This window comes from Halichoeres trimaculatus, unplaced genomic scaffold (genome assembly GCF_033239565.1).
Source record: "Halichoeres trimaculatus isolate MK-OKI-2021-1 unplaced genomic scaffold, fHalTri1.1 fHalTri1_scaffold_24, whole genome shotgun sequence".
In the NCBI taxonomy this organism is placed as follows: Eukaryota; Metazoa; Chordata; class Actinopteri; order Labriformes; family Labridae; genus Halichoeres; species Halichoeres trimaculatus.
The window spans coordinates 9442983-9467311 of NW_027437202.1; the positions used below are offsets into that span (position 1 = coordinate 9442983).

At 56.4% G+C, this 24329-nt stretch overlaps 1 protein-coding gene across 1 annotated transcript; it reads right to left on the bottom strand.

The window, feature by feature from the left end:
* Nucleotides 1-1654: 1654 nt before the first annotated feature.
* LOC141785708 (zinc finger protein GLI2-like) lies at nucleotides 1655-24329 on the bottom strand. Its single transcript, XM_074664146.1, has 13 exons — nucleotides 24230-24329; nucleotides 14248-14353; nucleotides 11305-11507; nucleotides 10649-10831; nucleotides 9087-9288; nucleotides 8796-8988; nucleotides 8592-8702; nucleotides 7465-7605; nucleotides 6360-6509; nucleotides 6042-6206; nucleotides 5219-5497; nucleotides 3862-4219; nucleotides 1655-3687 (listed from the first exon to the last, which is right to left on the bottom strand). Exons 1-13 carry the CDS (start codon nucleotides 24327-24329, stop codon nucleotides 1718-1720), a joined length of 4161 nt encoding a protein of 1386 aa, XP_074520247.1. The 3' UTR covers nucleotides 1655-1717.

Sequence of the window (24329 nt, forward strand, 5' to 3'; positions counted from 1 at the left end):
TGTGGTTTCAGCAGCGGCGTCCTCGGGGCCGCTCTGTCAGAGCTGATTTTAAAGAACAGCGCGCCGAGCTGCAGCAGCAGCAGCCGCCGCTCGCACGTCTCGCCTCTTCCCCTCCTGTTAGCCTCCTTTTTCATCAGCCGCCACTGGGAATTTACATGATGTCAAGGCCGCTCTCGCCGCCGAGGTAAGACGAGGTCAGAGGAAGTTATTTCAAAGCCGCCTTGAAGAGGTCGAGCTGCGTCTGCGCCTCCGTCCGACTTTCAGCTGGAGACGCTCCAGCAAAGTGCAGAGTCGGCAAATACAGAGCTTCAAAGAGGAAAGTTCTGACCCTGAATTATTCAAGAAACCGTCAACACCAGCTGGAGACGGGTCCAAAACCCAGAGACACCTGAGAGACCAGAGACCAGAGAGACCTGAGAGACCAGAGACAGACCAGAGACCAGAGAGACCAGAGAGACCAGAGAGAGACCAGAGAGACCAGAGAGACCAGAGAGACCTGAGAGACCTGAGAGACCAGGGAGAGACCAGAGACCAGAGACAGACCAGAGACAGACAAGAGAGACCAGAGACCAGAGAGACCTGAGAGACCAGGGAGAGACCAGAGACCAGAGACAGACCAGAGAGACCAGAGAGACAGACCAGAGACCAAAGAGACAGACCAGAGACCAGAGAGACCAGAGACAGACCAGGGAGAGACCAGAGACCAGAGACAGACCAGAGACAGACCAGAGAGAGACCAGAGACCAGAGACAGACCAGAGACCAAAGAGACAGACCAGAGACCAGAGAGACCAGAGAGACAGACCAGAGACCAGAGAGACCAGAGACAGACCAGGGAGAGACCAGAGACCAGAGACAGACCAGAGACAGACAAGAGAGACCAGAGAGACCTGAGAGACCAGAGAGACCTGAGAGACCAGAGAGACCAGAGACAGACAAGAGAGACCAGAGAGACCAGAGAGACCAGAGAGACCAGAGAGACCAGAGACAGACCAGAGACCAGGGACAGACCAGAGACAGACTAGACAGACCAGAGACAGTTCAGGGACAGACCAGAGACAGACCAGAGACAGACCAGAGACAGACCAGAGACAGACCAGAGACAGACCAGAGACAGGGAGGACGGTCTCAGTACCTCTGACAGTTTACTCTTTGTGTTTGTTAAACATCTGTATGAGAGAAACACACACACACACACACACACACACACACACACACACACACACACACACACACACAGACACACACACACACACACACACACACACACACACACACACACACACACACACACACACACACACACACACAGAAACCAGTCTGAGTTCAGTGTTTAATAAAAATGTACAAACATATTTACAGTCATCAGGAGCTGACGGAGCTCAGACAGATAAAAACCAGAACCAGTCTCTATGATCCGGTCTCTGATGGACCTCTCTCACAGTCCCCCCTGCAGGGGGTCAGGTCTGGGCTCACTCAGGGTCTGAATGTGGACTCAGTCATGTTGTAGAACAGTTAAGGGGGCTGGTCTGGGACCTCGTGAGCCCCCAGCAGGTTCAGGCTGAGCCAGGCACTTTGTAGACCTCCTCACTGTAGACCTGATCCCCCCTCAGACCGCCCTGCTGGTCCCTGTTTAAGTCCAAACTGTACCCGTATGGCTTTGAAAGTCAGAGCCTCAGTCAGAGGGGTCAGTCCAGTCCAGGTCTCTGAGGGTCCCCCTAAGACATCAGGCTGAGGAACCGGCTCTCCTCGGACAGCGCGCTCAGCATCGAGCTCATGTCCCCGATCGCCATGTTCCCCGTCCCCGCCGCCACGGACGCTAACGTGACCGAGTTCCTGGGCGTGGTCAGGCGGGATGAGTTCTGGGACAAGCTCTGGACCAGACCTGGACTCAGGGCTCCAGACATGAGGCTGGAGTGATCCCCGTCCTCCAGGATGCTGTCAAAGTCTATCTGGGCCTGGTCCAGAACTGCTGGACTCTCTGCCCTGTCCCCCAGACCACAGGACATGGTTTTGTTTTCAAAGGGAGGGACAGTCACCATGGGGGGACCATGATGATCCAGGTCCCCCGTGGACTGGAACAGCTGGATCTGCCCCGTGTAGTACATGACGTCATCAGGGTCCCTGCTGAACTGGAGTCCAGAAACCCTCTGACCAGAGACCTCAGGAAGATCCAGACCGCCATGACTGCAGCTCCTGGTTTGCTGAACCCCCTCTGGACCTGGAGGGGGTCTGAGCAGGGGTTTTGGTTCTGTCGGGGGTCTTGGCTGGAGGATACAGTTTTGCTGATCTGGAATCCTGATGGATCCAGCACAGTCCTCAGTCTTGACCTGCACAGGCTGGTACTCAGGAAAGTCCAGGTCAGCAGAGTCCATGTGGACCGGCTCCTGTTTGCATCCAGGGCTGAGAACAGGGGGCGCCGCTGAGACCTGACAGCGTCTGTTGGGGGGACTGGGGACATCCCTGAACCTGGACTGACAGCTCAGCTGCTGGAAACAGTCTGATGCTGCTCCAGGACCCGGCCTGGTGGGGTCCAGGAAACCCAGGACCTGCTGAGTGGAGCAGGTGCTGCTGTGGTAGGATCCAAAGTTCTGGTTCTGCTGGAGGACAGCCAGGTTCCCCCTGACCTGGGTCTGACTCCAGACCCTGGTCTGAGTGTCTGTTGGTGAATGGGGGACCAGTCCTGGACTCCTGCTGGACCCGGCTGAGTCCGGATGGTGCAGGTTGGTCCTCTGGTAGGGCGGCTGCTGATGGAGGTCAGCGCGTCCCGCAGAGCCGCTCTGATTGGCTGACCATGAGCCGTGTGTGTCGGCGCTGAGGGCGGGCAGCGTCAGGTCTTCCTTGAGGATGTCTCCTGTTGTCGTCTCCATGGCGACGCTCTCTGACAGGCGGGGGGGTCTCAGGCTGTAGGCGTGGCGGTGCGGGCTCACATCAGAGAGCAGGCGCTCCTGATGGGACCGATGGAGACCGGCAGCCGGAGGGGGGCGTGGCCTAACGCTCAGGGCGCCCACGCTGTTGTGGCGCTGCATGTGTGTGTGTCTGAGATGATCTGCTCGCCTCACGGGGTCACTGTCTCGCCTCACGGGGTCACTGGCGCGGCGGGGGGCGCTGGTCGGGGCCTCGTGGGGCATCAGGCTCTGGGAGATGTAGTTCCTGTAGAGCCGCGGAGGTGTCCTGGTTCTGGAGGGATCCTGGGAGTCCCTGTTCAGGACTGTGCTGGTCTTCTGACACATGTGGTCCGTGTATGGAAGAGGTGAGGGCGGCGCTCCTCCCGTGGCGGCGGCGTACTTGGCCTTGAGGTGATAGTGCTGGGCGGGGGTGAGGCTGAGGGGGCTGGGTGCGCCTCCTCCTCCTCTGCAGCCTCCTGCTCCTCCTCCGCCCTGGCTGGCCTGGCTGGAGCGCCGCGACATGTCGGCAGAGATGGGGTCGTAGGAGTCGGCGGAGCTGATGATGCTGGGCCGGTTGGCGCCGCACTGCGAGGCCTGGCTGGAGCGCCGGCTGGAGGAGCACGGCGAGATGCCCGAGGAGCGGCGGCTCAGAGTGAACGCTGAGCTCAGGGAGCTGGAGGTGCTGGCTCTGCGCTCCCAGAGGTCCCCCCACAGGGTCGGGTTAGACCTCAGACCACCACAGCTGGGACCAGGGAAGGACCCCGGACCGCCTCCTCTACCTGGATCCTCCAGGAGGGACCCTGAGGGGACAGACACAGCAGGATGAGACACATGAGGAACATGAACTGGACTCGGCGCGGCGCGGCGCTCTGACTCGGCGCTCTGACTCGGCGCTCTGACTCGGCGCTCTGACTCGGCGCTCTGACTCGGCGCTCTGACTCGGCGCTCTGACTCGGCGCTCTGACTCGGCTCACCGTTAGCTGGGATGTGCGGGAGCTTGGTGCCGACAGCCGGGGATGCTGGGATGCTGGCCCATCGACACGAGTCCCTCACCGTCCTCAGCGTCTCCTTCTTCAGGTCCTCCAGGCGCCGGCTGCTGCCTGACTGCTGCGGAAAGTGGAGACCCAACACCTCCACCCCCGCGGTGGAGCGGGTGGAGCGGGCGGAGCTCAGGGACTGGATGAAGGGCAGCTCGTCCAGGTGGGTCAGGTCCCCCAGGCTCCCCCCGCTCAGCGCCGCCATCTCTACTCCACTGTCATGGTTGGTGGCGCTGCCAAGTGGTGATGGTTCGCTGCTACATGATGACTGACCGCCAGGGCTGGACTGATACATCTGTGAGGAGGAGGAGGAGGAGGAGGAGGAGGAGGAGGAGGAGGAGGAGGAGGAGGAGGAGAGGGTGAGAGGAGCAGCAGAAAGTGGAGTGTTTGTCCTAAAAACATTTTTTCTCTGCAGAACAAAAGTGGAGCAGCGGTGAACGCAGAGAACAGTCCACTCTGAATCTTTAATCCTCCCCCGGCCTAATGGTAAATAATGAGTGTTTTTTGTGATGGGGGAGGAGGGGGGAGGAGGGGGAGGAGGGGGAGGATGGGGGAGGAGGGGGAGGATGGGGGAGTGCAGCACAGATTACAGACTGTCTTAGTCTGTCTGTGAATTAGAAATGTGCAGGATGAAAGGCAGCTTGAGCCTGAGCCAGGCCAGTATTCACAAGATGTTTCTCTGGCTGAGAGCAGCTCTGACGGAGGACGAGGCGCCGCCGCGTTCGTCAGGCGCTCGTCAGGCGTTAGAGTCTGCAGAGAGGTGAAAGGTGTGAAGATCTGATGTGTTTTTATTTTACTGAGCAGTCCATGAGCGCTCCTGTTCCCCCCTCAGAACAATCAGCGCCGTGTTTCTGTCCAGCCTGGTTTCCTCTCAGACTCATTTATCTGCGGCGAGGAGCTGTCGGCGTCACAGCGTGAGAGGTGGCTCTGTTTGCTCACAGCACCGCTCCAATTCCCACTGTTTGAATATTCATCCTGGAGCGGCTTTTATCATCTGCAGCTCTCTGACACGCGTGTGTGTGTGTGTGTGTGTGTGTGTGTGTGTGTGTCTCTGATCACATGCACACGTTACAGTGAAACAGGAAGTGGATCTCTGACTGAAGCTCTGAGCTGGTATGAAAGATGGAGACGGATGGTTAAATGGTTAAAGGAGGGGTTAAATCTGAGCTCACCTCAGTAAGGTCTGTCCTCAGCGGGGTCAGAAAGCAGGGGGGGGTGAGAACAGGGTCAGAGAGCGGTTAGGGGGGGCGCTGTGCTCTGTTAGTCTCAGTCTCTGTCAAAGACCTGGTCTTACCACGGAGTTCTCCGTCTTGATGGATTTGACCTGCAGGTACTCGTCCACACCTCTGGGGGAGCTGTTGTCTGACATCTTGTCCTCCCTCTGGACTTTGTCTCTGTGTCCCACCTCGTTCTCGCCGTTCTCCCTGGGGGGCGGCGGCCTGGGCAGCAGGTCGCTGCGTTGTTTCTTGGTGACGTGGGCCTCGGGGCCGTGCACCGTCTTCACGTGCTTCCTCAGGGAGCTGGGGTCGGTGTAGCGCTTGGTGCAGCCCGGGATCTTACACACGTAGGGTTTCTGTAGACGCCCAGGGGGACAGGTTAGACACACACACACACACACACACACACAGGCTCTGCATCAGTTATAGCAGTATTTATACCTCTATCAGTGTGTGTGTGTGTGTGTGTGTGTGTGTGTGTGTGTGTGTGTGTGTGTGTGTGTGTGTGTTGTTTCATTGACGGTGTTTCCTCCCTGATGCATTAAGCAGTGTGTGTTTCTGAAACGCTGCCAGGTTTCATTTTCTATTCATCGCCTGCAGGTGGTCCCGCTCAGCCCTGGGAGGAGTGTGTGTGTGTGTGTGTGTGTGTGTGTGTGTGTGAGGGGAGTTGATTTGTCTCTCTGCACCGTGCCCGTCGTGCTCATTATGTCTACACCTTGTTATTTACTCACACACACACACACACTCACACACACACCGGAGCGCTGCAGGAACAACAGACGGTTGTTTCCACCTGTACAGAGAAATGTCCCTGCAGGCTCCCGTAGAGGACTGAGTCCAGGTCTCTCTGAGCCAGGACTAGAGGTGAACTAACAGGTGTGGGTCTTGCTGTGTGTGTACCTCGTTGGAGTGGGTCCGGTTCTGGTGTTTGGCTCGGTCCGAGGCGTTGGAGAAGGCTTTGTTGCAGCCCTCGTGCTCGCAGACGTAGGGTTTCTCCCCGGTGTGTGAGCGCAGGTGAGTTTTCAGGTTCTCCAGACGGGAGTAAGCTTTGGAGCAGCCCTCGAACTGCAGAGAGACAGAGACACGCTGAGTTTAACCACTTCCTGGCTCCAGGCTCTAGAGAGCGTGTGCAGAAACCTGAGTGGTTGTGGGTGTTTAGAGAAAGCGAGCAGCGGCCCTCTGGGGCCTGCGGGGGCGCCGGGGCCATCCGTTACCCACCGTGCACTTGTGTGGTTTCTCCCCCGTGTGTCGGCGCATGTGAACCACCAGCATGTACTGAGCTTTGAAGGGCTTCTGCTCCCGCAAACACTCCTCCCAGCGGCACACAAACTCCTTCTTCTCTCCGTGGATGTGGTCATTATTGATGTGCTGTGGGACACACACACACACACACACACACACACACACACACACACACACACACACACACACACACAGAGGGATGAGCTGTCCACTAAGAGGCTCTCATGTTGTGTTTTTATCAGCGAGCGTCTCTGAGGACGCTGCTGCTCTAATTAACTGCTCGTCTTCATCTCATCGGGAGAAACCAGAGACCTGCTGGACTCAGAGGAAACGGCTTCTCCTTCAAATCAGGGACAGACTGAGAGGAGCAGAGAGGAGCAGAGAGGAGCAGAGAGGAGTTCAGAGGAAGCTGCTTCTCTCTGCTCTGATTGACTCATGGTTTTACAGGAACAGGGTCTAGGTGATGATGATGAAACCCTTAAAGATGTTACACATGGCAGCTGTAACGCTAATCCCTCACCCCGCTCCTCCTTCCTCTCCTCCTTCCTCTCCTCCTTCCTCTCCTCCTTCCTCTCCTCCTTCCTCTCCTCCTTCCTCTCCTCGCCTCGCTGGAGGTGAGGAATGCAGCAGAGCCTTTCTCCTGCAGAAACCTCGACTCTTATCAAGTGTTTTTGTTTTATTTTCTGTCAAAAAGTCTTTTTAGATTTAGTCTGAGAAACTGGTTTTATTCCCACTGATTCAAAGAGTAAATGACGCCTGAATTACTCAACAACACGTCAGAGAAAAGTTTATTTCTTTAAGACATTTTTATAATTTCAAAAAAAAAATTTAACCTGATTTGCAGATTATTTTTTATGTGTTTTCAACAATTCAGACTTTATTTTGGTTTTTAAATAACGTGAAAGGAGACATGTTGAAAATAATCAGAGTTCAGTTTTTGCAGTGATCACTTCCTCTTCAGGGTGTGTTTGGGTCGTCCTGAGTCACAGATTTCATCCAGAAAACCTGACGACTGACGAGTGTTTTCAGTGTGTGTGTGTGTGTGTGTGTGTGTGTGTGTGTGTGTGTGTGTCACACTCACATGGACCAGCTGCTCCTGTGTGTCGTACTCCTTGCTGCAGCCCTCCCAGTGACAGTTGGTCTCGTAGACGCTCTCTGGCTCCTGCTTACACTCGTCACGCTCCGCGTCCTCCTTCAGGTCCAACGAGCTGACCCCACGGTTCTGATACACACACACACACACACACACACACATCAGGAAAATCAGAGTAACACAGAAACATCCCTGACTGTCTGCACTGACCCACTAACACCGCTCCGTGTGTGTGTGTGTGTGTGTGTTTTCTTTAGACATGTGGAAGAGTTTAGCCTAATCAGCTGTTTGAGCTGACGGGAACACAGAGACACTCAATTACAGATCACACTGTACACACACACACACACACACACACACACACACACACACACACACACACACACACACATACACACACACACACACACACACTGTGTTTACAGCTCCCTCTTTAATCAGGCAGAATCATCTCATCGCTCTGAACACACTCAGGATCCACTTCACCAAAGTCTCAGACCCTGAAAGCTCAGACTAAACACACACACACACACACACACACACACACACCGTCCCCACAAAGACGCTTAAAGCCAGAAACTGACACTTAGTTTGTCCCGTACTGTGTGCTCCCCCAGCACACACACTCACACACACACACACACACACACTCCAAACGTGCTGACTGCAGCATGTTTGTCTCTGCCCCACGCAGCACGCTATCTTCATCAATTCTGGTGGCCCCAAGACGCCTGCGCGCTCCGCCGTCCCCATGCATCAAACCCAAAGCTGCCGCGCGATCGGAGAGAAGCCGCAAATTTGTCAAAAGAGAGAAAAAGGCTCCAGATGACAATAAGCCGGCCAATATTTCATGGAAACGAAGTGCTGTGGCACAGTTTACAGCGGCCGGGGACTCTGGGCGTGTGTGTGTGTGTGTGTGTGTGTGTGTGTGTGTGTGTGTGTGTGTGTGTGTGTGTGTGTGTGTGTGTGTGTGTGTGTGTGTGAGCATGCTCAGCTCTTATCATGGGGAGTTTTTCTGGATCTGTCTCTAACAGAGGGTCACTGAGGGGCCGTGGGCGGAGTTAAAATCCTCCACTTCCTGTCAGAGCAAAGATCAACGCTCCACGTTTTCGTACCGGAGAGCTCGGCGGCGTCAGCCTCAGCCCCTCCCCTTCTGTCTTGACCTTTGACCTCTTGGTGATCATGGGGTCCACGGTGCTGCTGACGGCCGGGTCTCCTCCGTGGTTCTGGGGACAGAGGGATGGTTCAGTCAGACCCAAACACAGACGGTCTGAGACTGAATCTGGACTCTGAGGGTCTGACTCTGGGTGTCCTCTTACCTTACAGCTCAGCTCGCCGCTGTGGACCGTGGCGGGCAGGGAGGACAGGCCGAGGCCCGGCTGGCGGCTGGAGAAGGAGGGCGGAGCCTGGATGAGAGGAGGGGTGTGGCCAAAGGCGCTGAGGCCTCTCTGCTGGGACAGGAGCTGCTGGTAGGCCACGGGGTTGATGGGGTGAGGGAAGGGGAAGGACGGGCTGCGGGACACACACACACACACACACACACACTGAGTTAACACACACACACATCACGGTGAGAGGAAGCAGGAGGAGCACACACACAGGTGAGTTACCTGAGCCCGCCCACCGACAGGTGACCGTACGAGCTGCTGGCCGCCGAGCTGGAGCGCGAGTTGTTGATGTAAGCGACCAGCGAGTTGGGCGAGGTGCGGATCATGGTCTGCAGGTCGATGCTGGCGTCCGACAGCGGCGAGATGGACAGAGCCCGCTTCCTGCTCAGGCGCGGCGTCAGCCTGGGGCTGGAGAACCTGGACACTGAGGAGGACAGGTGGTCTCTTTAGGGTCTGAGCAGCAGCAGAGACCCAGACCCAGACCCACCAGCCCCCCCTCATTAACATTCAGACATGACTAATCAATCCCTGCACAGTAATCCCTGTAATTACCTCAGATAAACATCACACGCGGCGTAGCGTTGGCGTGGTGCTCGGCGATGTTTAATGAGGCCAATTTACTGAGCATTGATTTCACCTGAGAGGAAACGCATCAGAGCGCCGCGATCGATCCCAGCGCCAGATGTTAATCCAGACGGGCGGCGAGGGAGGAGTCTAAACTCTGAGAGACGGGACGTGGCGTTTGAGGCGTTTGAGGCGTTTGAGGCGAGCTGACCTCAGGCTGACGGGGCTGAGGGGGCGGGTCCGGAGGATCAGGTGTGTTTCGTTGTTCTGGGTGATGGCGGCAGGTCGGTAACGCCGTATCCACCCCCCCCTCCTCTCCTCCTCTCCTCCTCTCCTCCTCTGGGGAGACGTCTTTATTAATGTGCCTCCTCCTGATAAATGGACCAATGGAAAAGCCCCGCTCGACCAGCTCGCCACATCAGCCCCTCCCTCCTCCACCGTGATTTATATCAGCAGGAGAGTGAGTGTGTGTGTGTGTGTGTGTGTGTGTGTGTGTGTGTGTGTGTGTGTGTGTGTGTGTGTGTGTGTGTGTGTGTGTGTGTGTGTGTGTGGAGTCAGAGGGTTGCAGGTTCAAACGCCGCTGAGGCTTCTGGGAAAGGTCTGGGAATAGAGAGGGATGTGGTCTCTGTCTGAGGCTCTGGGGGGAGGAGTCTCACGGCTCGCCGCCTGTTTCAGGACTAATGCAGAGACAGGCCAGTTTAAGGTGCCCCCCTCCTCTTTCAGGACTCTGTCAGACCCTGTAGGTGAGAGTTTACCTGCACAGACTACAGACCTGAACCCAGAGACCTGCAGTCAGTCTGCTGCAGGAGGAGCTCTTCCTGTGAGGGTCTGAGCGCGCTCAGTTTGCTTCAGCGTCTGCTCAGCGCTCAGACCCCCTGCTGTTCTGACCATCAGTCTGTCTCCTCACAGACCTGACCCCCTTTAGGGTCCAGAGAGCCAGCGTCCTGTACATAGACCTGCTGTGACCTCACGTGCTGGCTCAGGACCAGGAGGAGGACTCTGAGCAGCACAGGGTCCAGACCTGAGGGCCCGGCTCCTGTTTGAAGTGGTCTGACATAAAAAATGGATTTTCAGGTTTTTTATTCATTCCCTCTGCTCTGATCTCTGTTTCATCATCCACCTGAGCTGCAAGGCCTCATGGGACTTCATCAGAGCCAGAGCTGCTCTCTGACCCAGCACCCCGTCCTGGTCTCAGTCAGACCTGAACCATACCTACTCACCGTCCATGGGGGTGATGTAGTCAGACAGGTGGGCCCCGGCCCCGGCCCCGGCCCCCTGCATGAGCAGCTCGCTGTAGGGGCTGCGGTGGCTCGCCATCAGGTGGTAGTACTCTGCTGGACTGGCCCCGGGGGGAGGAGGAGGGAGACCAAACAGACCCCGCTCCTTCAGGTGCTCGTGGGTCACTGTGAGGGGGAGACACAGAGAGGGAGGTGAGGAGAGACTCCTCCTGTTACAGTAAAACACGAGAGGAAGAGGAGGTGGAGCTCCAGCTGGGAGGAAGAGGAGGGTCACCTGGGGCCAGACTAAACCTAAATCCATCTACCTGGTCCCTGTCCTCTAAGACTCAGCTCTATCCAGATCTGAGGCCCTCCTCCTCCTCCTCCTCCTCCTCCTCCTCCTCCTCCTCCTCCTCCTCGTCTTTGAAGCTTGGCCACGTAGCAGCTGACAGACTGTAAAGAAGATTTATGCCCCGCCCCCTGCCCCCCCGCCCTGCTCCTGTCTGTTAGTGTAATTGGCGCTGAGCAAAGAGCTGTCATCACGTCCTGCTAACTCTGGGGCCTGAAGTATTTTCCAGGACCAGGTTTTTCTCTCTGACCTCACAGACTCGTCCTCAGGAAGTCTCAGAGTTTCACGGTCTGACCTGATGTGGACTCACGCTCTGCGGGGCTCAGTCCTCGCGCTGCAGAGATCATGGAGAGGGTGGGGCTGCCGTGCACCGAGCGCAGGTAGTGCTCCATGTGGGGGCTGACGTAGGGGTGGGGCGGGCTGAACGGAGAGTCCCCGGTCGCCACGGCAGCAGGCGAGAGGCGGATCAGGGAGATGTCAGAGATGACGGGGCTGCCGGTCAGACCTGCAGGGCTGAGAGAGACAAGAGGGGTGATCATCATCATCATCATCATCATCATCATCATCATCATCATCATCATCATCATCACTGAGCCTCACACACATCCAGGAGTGAGATCATGTCAGGCTCAGATCCAGATCCAGGTCTGAGAGGAGAGGGGTGAGATCAGGGTGGAGTGTGTGTGTGTGTGTGTGTCTCTCTGTCCTCCTCCTCCTCCTCCTCCTCCTCCTCCTCGTGTGGTTTCTCTGACGTCTCCTTTTGTCATCCTGGAACAAAGACTCTGGTCTCAGATCCTCACAGGACCAGGTCCCTCTGCTGCCCCCCCTCCCTCTGATCTGTAAAGCTCACCTGGGCTCAGAGAAACACACCTGGCTGATGCTAACATCATGGGCGTCTTGTCTCACACCTCCAGGCAGACTGAGGTGATGTCAGAGCGTTAACGAGGGGCAGGACGCCACGACTTAGTCATGTGTGTGACAGGAGAAGGAGGATCAGCTCCAGGACCTGGTCTAAGACCTGGTCTAAGACCTGGTTCAGAGGAGGAAACGTGTCAGGAAACGTCCACGCTTCAGTTTGAGACGATTGAAACAGAGACGCTCCTCTTCCTCACCTGCAGCACAACAGTTAGCGTCTCTGTTTGTGTGTGTGTGTGTGTGTGTGTGTGTGTGTGTGTGTGTGTGCGTGTGTGCGCTGACACCAGAGATGAATTACAGTGTGACAGTGACTCTCGTCTCCGTGTCGGCCTCGGGGAGCGCTCTGATTTAGATAAATCACGCCGTCCAGCGTCGGCTGAATAAACTCCCACTGTTGGTTTATGAGTCGGCTGAAGCAGACGCCTCCAACTGAGCAGGCAACACCCCCACCCACACCTCCACCCACCCCACGCCGTACCCACAGCACCCTGAACATCTTCCTCCTGCTGCAGAGGGAGAAATGACCCAGATACACACACACACACACACTCACACACACACACACACACACACACACACACTCGTACACACAGGGAGCAGGGTGCTGTAAATAACTTCCTCCTCACACACTCACTCCACCGTCTCCTCCTGAAGTTTGATCCGAGCAGGAAGCTTAGATTTACTGTTACCATAACCACTCTGAGAGACCGGTCCAGGGACGGGGGGCAGACCTGATCCTGAGACCTGAGGGTCTGAGAGCAGCTGACTGAGCTCCAGACTTCCAACTCTGAGAGAAGGAGCTCTCCTCATTGGTCTGTCACACCTACACATCCTCATACCGCCAAATCACCTGACGGCGTGGTCAGGAGGAGACCCAGCATCCACGGCGTCTCCACGGCGTCTCCGCGGCGTCTGCAGGATGACAGGCTGACGCGGCGAGCCGTCCTCTCATTAGGCCGTATGCAAACAATGATGAAGGGCTGAGCGCACACGTGTCATGTTAGACACTCAGGGAGGGGACCCCTGACACGCTGCCACCGCCGGATAACAAAGTGCCGCACCAGGCCGCCAATGACACCGCACTTAATTTGCTGCGCAATGTTCCTGTAATTAGGTGAATTTGGCACAGGCAGGGGGGAGCGACAGCTAGATCAAGGTCTTGATGAATTAGGGGTCCACTGTCAAGATCAAATCACATTAATCAAGGTGGCCGAGTCCGCGGACAGCCGCCCCCGCTCCCCTCCTCCACGCTGCGCTCTCCCCGCCGCCGTGATGAATGGCCCTGCTGCCGCCAGGCGCGAAGTATGCATCACCATCAAATCGCAGAATTTACATGTGAGAGTGCTGTTGGAGGATGCTGCTGACTTTTGGTCCTGACCACAGTTTTTCCTCCGTCACAGACTCACTTTGGAGTCCAGCAGGAGCCACAGAGACTCTCTCTGACTCCTGGATCCTGTAGTTTTTTCTAATCTCTGCCCCCCCTCAGGAAAACAAATGGACAGCGTGTGTTATTGAGCCCCACAGCAGCTCACCCCCAGCACGGCGGCAGCTCCCGCAGCCCGCGCTGTGACCTCTACTCTCTGAGAGTTTAATTACAGCGTTAGCTGGAGGCCAGGCGGCCTGCAGCACACAGATTAGCTGCACAACAAGCCATTAATGAAAATAAAGAGGGCTGGATGCTTTCTGTCACCGGTGATGGAGCCGTGCTAATGGAGCTAGCTGCAGATTGATCCCAGAGCTCTGACCGAGGCAGAGTCAGTCCTCCACCTTTTTATTTATCAGCGTGACGAGGAGGAGAGGGTCGCTGTGCAGGAAAGCTCGTCCAGGAGATACACATCCACTCAGAGAAACACAGAGAAACTCAGAGAAACACAGAGTAAATCAGAGCAAACAGAGCAGAGCTTCCCCCGCCTCGCTCAGAGGTTTCTGGACGGCTCTAACTTCAGACTCAGAGTCGACTTCTGAAACCATCAGAGCGTTTGATCCCCAGACAGCTGGAGCCCAAAGAGCAGCGCCTGCCCACATAATCAAACTGTACTGGAAACAAGGGCTGCAGAGGGGAAATTTAGAGGCAGCATTGATTATTCACTTTGGAAGTCAGCATGTTGTCATCTGCTTTTGATATTGAACTTGGCGAACGCTCAGCTCTCATCAGCGCCCGCTAACATGCACTCCAAAGCAAATCCTCCAGAGTGAGAGAGGAGGAGAGGAGGAGAGGAGCAGTAACAGCATGTGAAGTGGAGATCCACATCAGGGGGATCTCCAGACGCCCCCCCTCGGACTCTGTGACACCCGCCCAGCCCTGCAGATCAACAGCTCAGAGGAAAGCAGCTCTTACCCGTGCATGGCGTGCAGCGCGTGGGGCTCGTAGTGGTACCGTCCTTCATGATGGCGCATGTCGATGGGGATGGGCGTGTGGAAGGAGGGGAAGAGGTGGTGGGGGGCTGCAGGAGAGAGAAGGAGACACAAAGTTCAAAACCAGAGATTTCAAAGGAGCTGGATACAGAAAGGAGAGTTCAGCACGAAGACTTTCAGCGCGAAGAGTTTCAGCGCGAGCCGACGTCTCCTGTAAAATATTGGCACTATCACACAAGAGCAGGGGGATAAATAAATAATCAAAGTGGTCCGCAGAAAGCCTACATCTTCAACATAAAAGCTTTCCAACCGGGCTTTGGACAAAGACCTGCAGCTAGACCCTCTTTGAACTAGACCGGCTGATGGACTGTGAGGAGGGAAGCTGCAGAAACCGGACTCAGAGCGGCTCTGACAGCTCAGGGAGAGGCTCCTCCAGCCCGTCCCACAGCCCGGATCCAGCAAGATCCAGTCTGCTCAGACCTGATCCAGTCTGATGGATCAGGTCTGTAAACACACAGCTAGACCCTGTGACTCGTCTGGACCAGCTGCTCCCTGAGATCTTATTCTGTCAGGTCTTAGGGTTTTGAGGTCTTAGGGTTTTGAGGTCTTAGGGTTTTGAGGTCTTGGGGTTTCAGGGTCTTGGGGTTTTGAGGTCTTGATTTCTGAGGTCTTGTTCCCGTAGTCTCAGTCTGTCTTTGTGTTTTGTCTGCAGGTCTGGACAGAGCAGACGCTGTGTTCCTCATCTCTGATTGGCCGAGCTGCCAGGTAAGAACTCATCACACAGTTAGTGTCACACACACACACACACATGGTCCAGTTCTGGTAATTAGACCCGGTCTCTGGTCTTTGGTCCCTGAGCTGCTGCAGCGAGGAGCACAGGAGAGAGGTGAACCAGCTGATCTCTGGACCGCATTAAAATTCTTCCAGTCACACACACTCTCTCACACACACACCACACACTCGGTCCCTCTGGAGGGGATCTCTTAGGGTGACCTGGGATTTCAGAGCGAAGGGGTCAGGGCCACGGATCATTATCTGCTCAGGGCAGAGCCAGGGGAGGGATAACGGGGCCTCTTTGGGCTCCTGGGGGCCGGGACCTGAGTGAGTCAGCATTCCAGGTCCATCCCTCTCACTCTGCGCGCCGACAGGCCCACAGACAGCCCGGGTCCCCGACGCGCCCACAGAAATAGCTCTCTTTACTCCACCATGGGCCTGAACAATGGCAGCCAGACCCCGAGGGGACCAGGGGGACCGGGCCGGCCCCCTCAGCCCCTGCTCCTGTTTAAAGACCGTTTCCTGGTCTCTGCAGCTCCTCAGCCACACTGAGCTAAAGTCCTGGATCTGGAGCTGGTTCCTGATTTAGTTCCTGATTTAGTTCCTTTAGTTGTTTGTGTGTGTGTGTGTGTGTGTGTGTGTGTGTGTGTGTGTGTGTGTGTGTGTGTGTGTGTGTTGTGTGTGTGTGTGTGTGTGTGTGAGTGAGCTGAGGCTCGAGTTAATGCAGCATTCATAACAGTTGGGGGTGAATTATTAAGAGGGGTCAGGGGGAGGAGGGGGAGGAGGGGGGAACAAAGACCAGCTCAATCTGGGTCAGCGAGGCGTGACGAGGGAGGAAGGAGTCTGTGGATCCTCCTCTGAGCTCCTCCTCTGTCAGGAGGAGCAGTGTGAGCGTCCTGTCGTCTCTGCAGGAACAGGAAGTCTTTGTGCAGAGTCAGAGGACCTGTCCAGCCCGTCAGCCTGTCAGGGGTCCAGCCAGTCCTCCCTCCATCCAGGCTGAGGTTTCCCTCTGGGGGGCGCCGTCCTGGCCCGGGGATTGACCGGGCAGGCTTATTCCATCACCCGGACAGCTCCATTGTTCTGCCGCCACAGGAAGAACAAAAGGCGAGCGCTCCAGAGAGTTCAAGAGGCGCGTTTACCTGATTCACCGAGCCCCGATCCCCCCTGGGCGCACACGCCGCCGCCGTGCAGCTCGGCGTGGCCCCGCTCAGGCTCCAGCATCTATTAGTCTCTGCTTGATCACATTTGTTTCAGCGCGTGGAGACGCTGCAGAGGGCCGCTGCAGAGGGCCGCTGCACTTTCTCAAAGTCAGCGTCCTGCACGCCGTGTGCTGCACAAACCCCGCTCCAAACTCTGACGGAGTTACACAAACTTTACAGACTGAGCACGTCCAGCCTGAAGGCCTCAGCTCGTCCTGCAGGCGGCGAGGTGCTGCAGGCCTCCTCTGCACGCCGCTCCACGCCGCTCCACGCCGCCCTGCGCCGTGCTGCATGTTGTTAGCATGCTGTTTGTGCGGTTTAGCTCCTTAAAGACGGCGAGGGCTCAGAGAGTGATTACAGCGTGGAGTAATGAGCCACCTCCAGAGCACGGCTGATTTATCGCCCCCTGGCTTAATAGCACTGCTTAACACACAGGTTTGTCCAGATTAAGTAATTACCTGAAAGCTCAGGTTTATTATCCTCACGGCCGGCCGCTGATAGAGGCGGGCTGTCGCCGCCCGCCGCAGGAAGAGCAGCGAGCTGCTGAACGAGAGCGATAATTAAAACACAATGAATTAAAGAGGCTCTGCTGGGGCTGTCACCGTGCTCCCAGGTAACATCCATATTACCCCGCCGCCACCCTCGCCAGGGGGGCGCCTGGGACTACGCCTGGCCCCGGCTGCTGCAGCAGCTCCAGCGGGCCATAAATGAACCAGGGACCCAGTTCCTGGGTCTTGTTGTGGAGTCTTAATGAGGTGGAGGCCTCTGCAGGATCAGACTCTGCTCAGAGGACAGGAAGCGCCGGGGAGTCCTCTGAGCGATGCTGCTCCTCTCCACCGCCGCTGCTGCTGATGGATGCAGCGCAGGTGGAGGCTGCTTCACGCCGCTCACCCCGACGCACAGACCTCCATCCCTCAGAATAGATCAGTGTGGTGCTGTGGCGTCAGCACTGGGCGCGCTCTGTGTGGAGACGCGGTCGGCTGCGCTCAGACGATCTGCTGAAGCAGGACGAGTCTATTTCCTGACCCGGCTGCTCCCCTGGCTCCGTCTCACCGCCACTCGTTTGTTTGACACTCTGCTGCCGAGCGTGACGGAGAGCAGAGCCTCAACAACTTCCCCACTCCACACACACACACACTCACACACACTCACACACACTCACACACACACTCACACACACTCAGCAGAGAGGCTCAGGCTGCAGGAAACCTCTCCACAGGGTGAAGCTCCTGCTGAGAGTAAAACCTTACAGCTCACAGCGCTGACCAGCGCGACCTCTGACCTCTGACCCCCGGCCTCCACACACTTCAAACTGACCTCCGCCCAACAAAGCTGCTCCTCTCCGTGTCAAAAGGAGGCGTTTGGGAGACGGCTCAGGAGGAGACAAAGGAGGAGAAAGAGACAAAGCTGGAGGGAATTGACTTTCTAATCCTGATGAACACTTTCCCACTGCCCCCCCCCCCCCCCACACACACACACACACACACACACACACACACACACACACACACACACACACACACCACACACACACACACACACCAGCCCGTCTCAGACCCCTCTGATGTGTCTCTGTGGTCTCATGAAGGGTCAGATCAGACCTGGATCCAGCCTCTCATGGCTCCTCTGAGCGTCAGACCCAGGAGGGGAATTACGCCTCTCCTTCTCATCACGTAGAGCTGAAAATTACTAGACCTGCTCTCTGATTTGTTTGGACGTCTCTGTCCACCGCCGTCTCTGCCTCGCCACCGCCATGACACGTTACACAAACTGTCCCATTAACAGGCGGCGGCTGTGTTTGAGCTCTCTGTAAACACCGGCTCAGAGAGAGGCACAGGGAGAGGCTCAGAGAGAGACCTGGAGCTGGATCCCAGCCTGAGGGGAGCAGGAACCTCAGAACCAGGTCTTCAGGGGGCTCAGAGTCTCCTTCTCTGGACTGAAGTGAACTTTAAGATGAAGCGGTCTCTGGTCCTGATGCTGAGCACAGAGCATCATCCCTCTGACTCCTCCTCTGACTCTCTGGAGGAGGAGACGCAGCATCATCTGCATACCTCCTGACCTTGTTCCAGTCCCTGCCTGGCCTGCTTTGGAGGATCATTATCTCCTGCGAGACAAAGCACACGAGGAGGACATTAGTCTGGGAGAGCCATGAGCCTCCTTCAGAGCCGGTCTCTGCAGCACCGGCTCTGACCCGGCTTCAGATCCATGCTCGGCGCTGGCTGCTTCATCAGATCTGCTAAATGAGACCGAGGAGAAGAGGAGGGGGCCCTGCTGGGTGTGTGTGGGCAGGAGGCCCCCTGCTGAGGGCGCTGGTCGTGTCCCCGGCTCGTGTTTACGGCGTGTTGTCTCTACGAGGCCCTGCAGACGGGCTGTCAGCTGTGATGAGTTTCCCTGCCAGCAGAAACGTGTCGTTACACCCACATCAGAGTCCTGCTTCCTGCTGCCGCTGCAGGAGGAGACGACTGAGTCCTCCATGATCACACAGCACCCCTCACACACACACACACACACACACACTCACACACACACACACACACGCTCATGTCTTCCTCCATCATCCCAGCAAGCTGATCAATAACTCTGTGGCGTGTTTGGATCATCACGCTCTCCTCTGAAGCCTCAGCCCTCTCTCACACCGAGCTCAGAGTTAATGATGGAAAACTCTCCTCAGCGCTGAGCACACAGCGGCTCATGTTTACAGACTCTTAGCGGGGGGGGGGGCCCCTGGCCCCGCAGACGTGAGCGAAGTGTTAAAAGCTGCAGTGATCCCACAGAGCGCGGCGCTGCAGCTTCATAAAGGATTTATAACAGCAGACAAACAGCAGACAAACAGCAGACGTGTGTTTATCCTCACGTGTGAGCTTTGATTTCTCCTCTACACCGGCTAATTAGCTCTTATTGCTAATCTCCAGCTGCTTTCTGTGATACTTACAGGGCAATTAGCATGCCTCTCCTGGTTTCACTGTGAGCGCGGCGTGCTGCAGCTGTGAGCGCCGTGAGAGCGAGGGCGGAGGCTGCAGACCTGTCACTACCTCACACTGTGTCAGCTGGAGCGCGTTCGGCCTCACCCACTGAAAACACATTAAGTTTGCAATAACATGGAATTAAGCTGCTGAGGCTGTGAGTCAGTGTGTCCACACACACACACACACACACACACACACACACCACACACACTGCTGGTCCTGGACCAGTCTGGGTAAACTTCAGGTCTCTGAGGATCTGGTTTGTGCAGAGCTTCCTGTCTCTGACCCTGAAGAGCCCAGAGGAGAGAGTCAGAGAGGTCACGGTCTGAGTTTCTCCTCCTCCACGTGTGTTTTCCTCAACTTCAGGCTCTTTATCAGCATGAAACCCATGCTGCGCGTGTGTGTGTGTGTGTGTGTGTGTGTGTGTGTGTGTGTGTGTGTGAGGGGCTCTCTGTGAGTGTATTCCCAGGCTTTGCTTTAACAGCCTGCTGGATCCCTCTGCATCTGGAATATCTAGGCCATGTTTTTACGAGTCTCCTAATGGACTCGTCTGAGCCCGACAGCTAACGAGTGAGGAGCAACTGAGGCCCACAAACACGTGTGTTTCTTTCTCCTTTCACCAGCTCTGCTCTGTAAACACAACGACTGTAAGAGGAGAACATGCAGTGTGACGGGCCCTCAGAGCGGGGCCCTCAGAGCGGGGCCCTCAGAGCGGGGCCCTCAGAGCGGGGCCCTCAGAGCGCTGAAACCTCAGATGAAACGGGACCAGAGGCGTCTTGGAAAGTCATCAAGCTAAATGTTTACAGAGATGTGTGTGTGCACAACTCCCCATCAGCCCAGATCTGTGTGTGTGTGTGTGTGTGTGTGTGTGTGTGTGTGTGTGTGTGTGTGTGTGTGTGTGTGTGTGTGTGTGTGTGTGTGTGTGTGTGTGTGTGTGTGTGTGTGTGTGTGTGTGTGTGTGTGTATGCTGAGTCTCCCTCAGTCACATTTCTCTCTGCCAGCCGCTCTCTGACCCCCTGAGCGCTCGCTGCAGCTCGTCTCCTTTAAGGGGGGTTTACATCCCGCCTCCATCAATTACTTCCTGTCAGCTGATCCCGCTCTGGCGTGCAGATAAAGGCGTGTGTCCTCTTCGTCAACACGCCTCTCTAAAATCTAAAATCACAGTGTGCACGGCGCAGACGCTGAGGATCCACAGACGGCCTCAGAGCTCCAGTCTGGATCGTTCTGGTTCTGAGTTTTTTCCTGTCCAATCAGTGACTGCTAGGTCTCCCCCCCACCCTGTGCCTGGAGCAGACTAGGTGGCGCTAAGTACTTAGGCTGGGTCCCCGTGGACCATCCAGCCTCAGCAGAAAGACCCGAGCGGCGAGCAGCGAGGGGGGCGGGGCTCTGAGCGCCACATCAATCTCCCGCTCGGCTGACAAACTCACTCTCAGGAAGATGTATGTCAGGAAACCTCCAACGCCAGTTAATCAAAGCATTAACAGCCCCCACCTCCTCTGGCCTAGTTTACCCCCCTGACTGAGGGAGGAGGAGAGGAGAGGAGAGGAGAGGAGAGGAGAGGCGAGGCGAGGAGAGGAGAGGAGAGGAGGAGAGGAGAGGAGAGGAGGAGAGGAGAGGAGAGGAGAGGAGAGGAGAGGAGAGGAGAGGAGAGGAGAGGAGAGGAGAGGAGAGGAGAGGAGGAGAGGAGAGAAGAGGAGAGGAGAGGAGAGGAGGAGAGGAGAGGAGAGGAGAGGAGAGGAGAGGAAACGAGAGGAGAGGAGAGGAGAGGAGAGGAAACGAGAGGAGAGGAGAGGAGAGGAGAGGAGAGGAGAGGAAACGAGATGAGAGGAGAGGAGAGGAGAGGAGAGGAGAGGAGAGGAGAGGAGAGGAGAGGAGAGGAGAGGAGAGGAAATGAGAGGAGACGAGAGGAGAGGAGAGGAGAGGAGAGGAGAGGAGAGGAAACAAGAGGGGAGGAAAAGGAAGAGAGGAATAGGAAACAAGAAGAGAGGAAAAGGAAACAAGAGGAGAAGAAAAGGAAACAAGGGAAGAGGAGAGGAAACAAGAGGAGAGGAGAGAAGGAAACACAGCCCACAGACTCCTGCAGCACTGATGACCTCCTCATCAGGAGGTGGTCGTCACACAGGTGAACACTCCTCCTTGTGCTCCTCCCTGAGGAGAAACTTTTCAGACTTTGTGTAAAAGGTGATCCTGAGCTCCCGCTGGTTAAAGCCCGGGATGACCCGCTGTCAGGCCTGAGCTCTGGACCAATCAGGATCCAGCTTGGCGGTCATGTCTTTCCTGAACCGCCTGAGAAAGAAAAAAGGAGCAGATGGATTTTTGAAAAGGCAATAACTCCAAATTTATCCGCTCTGGCTGAAATGCGATTTGCTGCAGCCTTAAAGAAATGTCTCTGGATTTGAATTGATATAAGAAAAGGTGAATTTTCAGCGTAATGCGCCTCCTTAACTCCTCAGAGGGCGCCGACACATCCATCAATAACGGCGGCTGGATTCTGTCTCTTTCTGGCTCTGCTCTCCAATATTTCCTCTCTAAATACCCTCAGTTATTACGGCGGCGCTGGGATCATAAAGGGCCCTGAGACGGCGTAAATCTGAGCGCCGGGGCTCGGCGTGGAGGCAGACAGATGCGTGCTGTCAGAGGAAATATCGGCGCCCATTTGAATCTATTAACCAGGCAGCAGAGTCCCAGCTCCGCCAGGCCGAGCATTCTGGGTAAACAACGCCAACCAGGGCTCCAGGAGTCACCGTGCCAGAGCGGTTTTTTATTCCTGCAGAGTCCAAACCCTAATCTGCAGGAGGGTCGGCCTGAAGACGGGGGCCGGGCTGAGCGCGCTCAGATAGGAGCGTCTGCAGCACCTGGGTCCATCCTAATTGAGCGGGAGGCGGCGGATCCACTTTTTAAACAAAGTGACTCACACTGAGCTTCATTATACGTGCACCCCATTTCCATAGGCCTCTGGGAGCCAGACCTGGGCCGCGCCGCGAAATAAATGACCGCTCCATGATAAATGGTTCTATTAGCAATCCAGATTGTTAAAGTGTGATATAACAGATCGGAGAGCGGCGCCGGGGCCCATTCATTTTCCTCCTGCTGCACACGCCGCGCGCTGTAAATAGCTTGTTTTTATGTGTAAATAACATATTAAAACTCGGCATTAGCCCTGTGCTCTGATAGAGAGGAAAGTGCTCTGAATAAATAACGCCGGGCGGGGACATAAAGCAGGGCGGGCTGTTATACGGGCGCCGTCGACGCTCAGAGGTGGGCATGACTTAGGTGACAGGAATCCTGCAGCCGGCGGTAAACAACGCGGGGACAATAAAAGAGGGCGCACAGCCGCCGTACATCAGAAACGTCTCCTCCTCTGTGTTTAAGAAGACGCTTCAGGTTCAAGGACCTGGCCTCCTCCTCCTCCTCCTCCTCCTCCTCCTCCTCCACCTCCTCCTCCTCGTGCACTTATCAGGAGCCACCAACAGGAATACTAACGCTCGTCACTGCCGGCTGTAATTGCTCTGTCTCCACTCAGAGGCCGAGCGCCGCCTTCCAGCTCTGAGGCCTGGACCCGAGCGCTGCTATCTGATTGGTGGAGACCAGAGCCGGCGGCGTGCTGAAAACACGGAGCTGATAGGAGGAAGAGTCATTACCCAGGGCCCTGATCCGAGGCCGGGCCAGCAGCTGATACCAGAAAAACCACATGAATTTAAAGGGAGAGTCCAGGTCAGCTCAGGGCACCTCCTCCTGCTCCTCCTCCTCCTCCTCCTCCTCTCAGCCTGTGCAGGAATCACAGCACTCCTGACCTTTGACCTCTGGAGGGACCTGTCCCTCATGCAGACTCTGAGCTGGATCCTCCATCAGGTCTGCAGCTGTCCCTGGATCAGCCGCTGCATTTCCACTTCAAAGTGTCCGTCACCGCGGCGTGTCAGCCCCTCAGACACCTCGTCCTCTCGCCGCCGCTCACCCTCCAACGCTCCGGAGGCACGAGCCGCTCTTTTAACCTCATTATCCCCGCCTTTCATCACACCTTCTCTGACAACCTTAAACACGCCTCACCTCTGCTCAGGGACGCTCAGGACGCCGCTCGACGGCTCAGGAGGTCCTGGATCAAACGCTGACAGGGAACAACACGGAGACGTCTGAGGACGCCGCCGCGCTACAGGACGGGCTACGGCGTGATGCATGTGACACGTGGAGCTCTGTCAGGACGGAGCATGCTCCTGCTCCTGCTCCTGCTCCTGCCCCTGCTCCTGCCCCTGCTCCTGCTCCTGCTCCTGCTCCTGCTCCTGCTCCCCTCCACAGCTCCCCTCCATCTTTGTTCCCTCTCATCCATTAACACTCGCCGCGCTCTGACGGCGGGCCACCAGGTCCTTCATTAATGAGTCAAAATGTCACTAAAGCAGGCGTTTAATTTCCATTTCAAAGCCGCCCGTCACTCTGCATCTCTGTGGAGCAGCGCGCCTCCTCTCCTCCTCTCTGGGCTCCTCTCTGTCGGCCCTGACGGTTTGTCTTTCTCTGGAGGTGAGATCAGGGTCTTTGAGCCTCATTACGGGCGCCTTTCATCAGCCGCTCTCTGACATCTTTAAACACGTATTCTCGCTCTCAGCGCGGGCCGACGGCTGCTACTCTGGATTTAGTTCAACAACACGAGCAGGCCCTCACCTGGCCCCCCCTCTCTGCTGCCATGTTCTCTGCTCGTCAGTGTTTACGGCCTCAAACGGTGCCACGCTCCTGCACGCTGCTCCACGGCGAGCACACCTGCGTGTCAGGGCGCTCCCTGCATTACTGATGCTCTTTAAAGAGCGGCGTGTTCAGGATTCCTGTCAGAGACGCAGTCGCCGGTGACGGCGCTGACTCCTGATCAGACCTGAGAGCAGCTCCGGCTCCAGAGAGCGCCGCCTCTTTGAAATGGAGATCTCGTCTCTGGGGCCGGCCCCCTTTGACCCCCGGCTGGGCGCCGTACGGCGTGCTGGGCCCTGACACACGGCGTGCTGGGCCCTGACTCAGCCGGACGCTCGCTCTGATCTGGTCTTACCTCGTGTCTCTGACAGCGGGGGCTTCTTAGGGAGGTCGGAGAAACCGGTCACGTCCATTTTGTCCTTCTTCTCAGCAGCTCTGGACGCAGACGTCTCCAT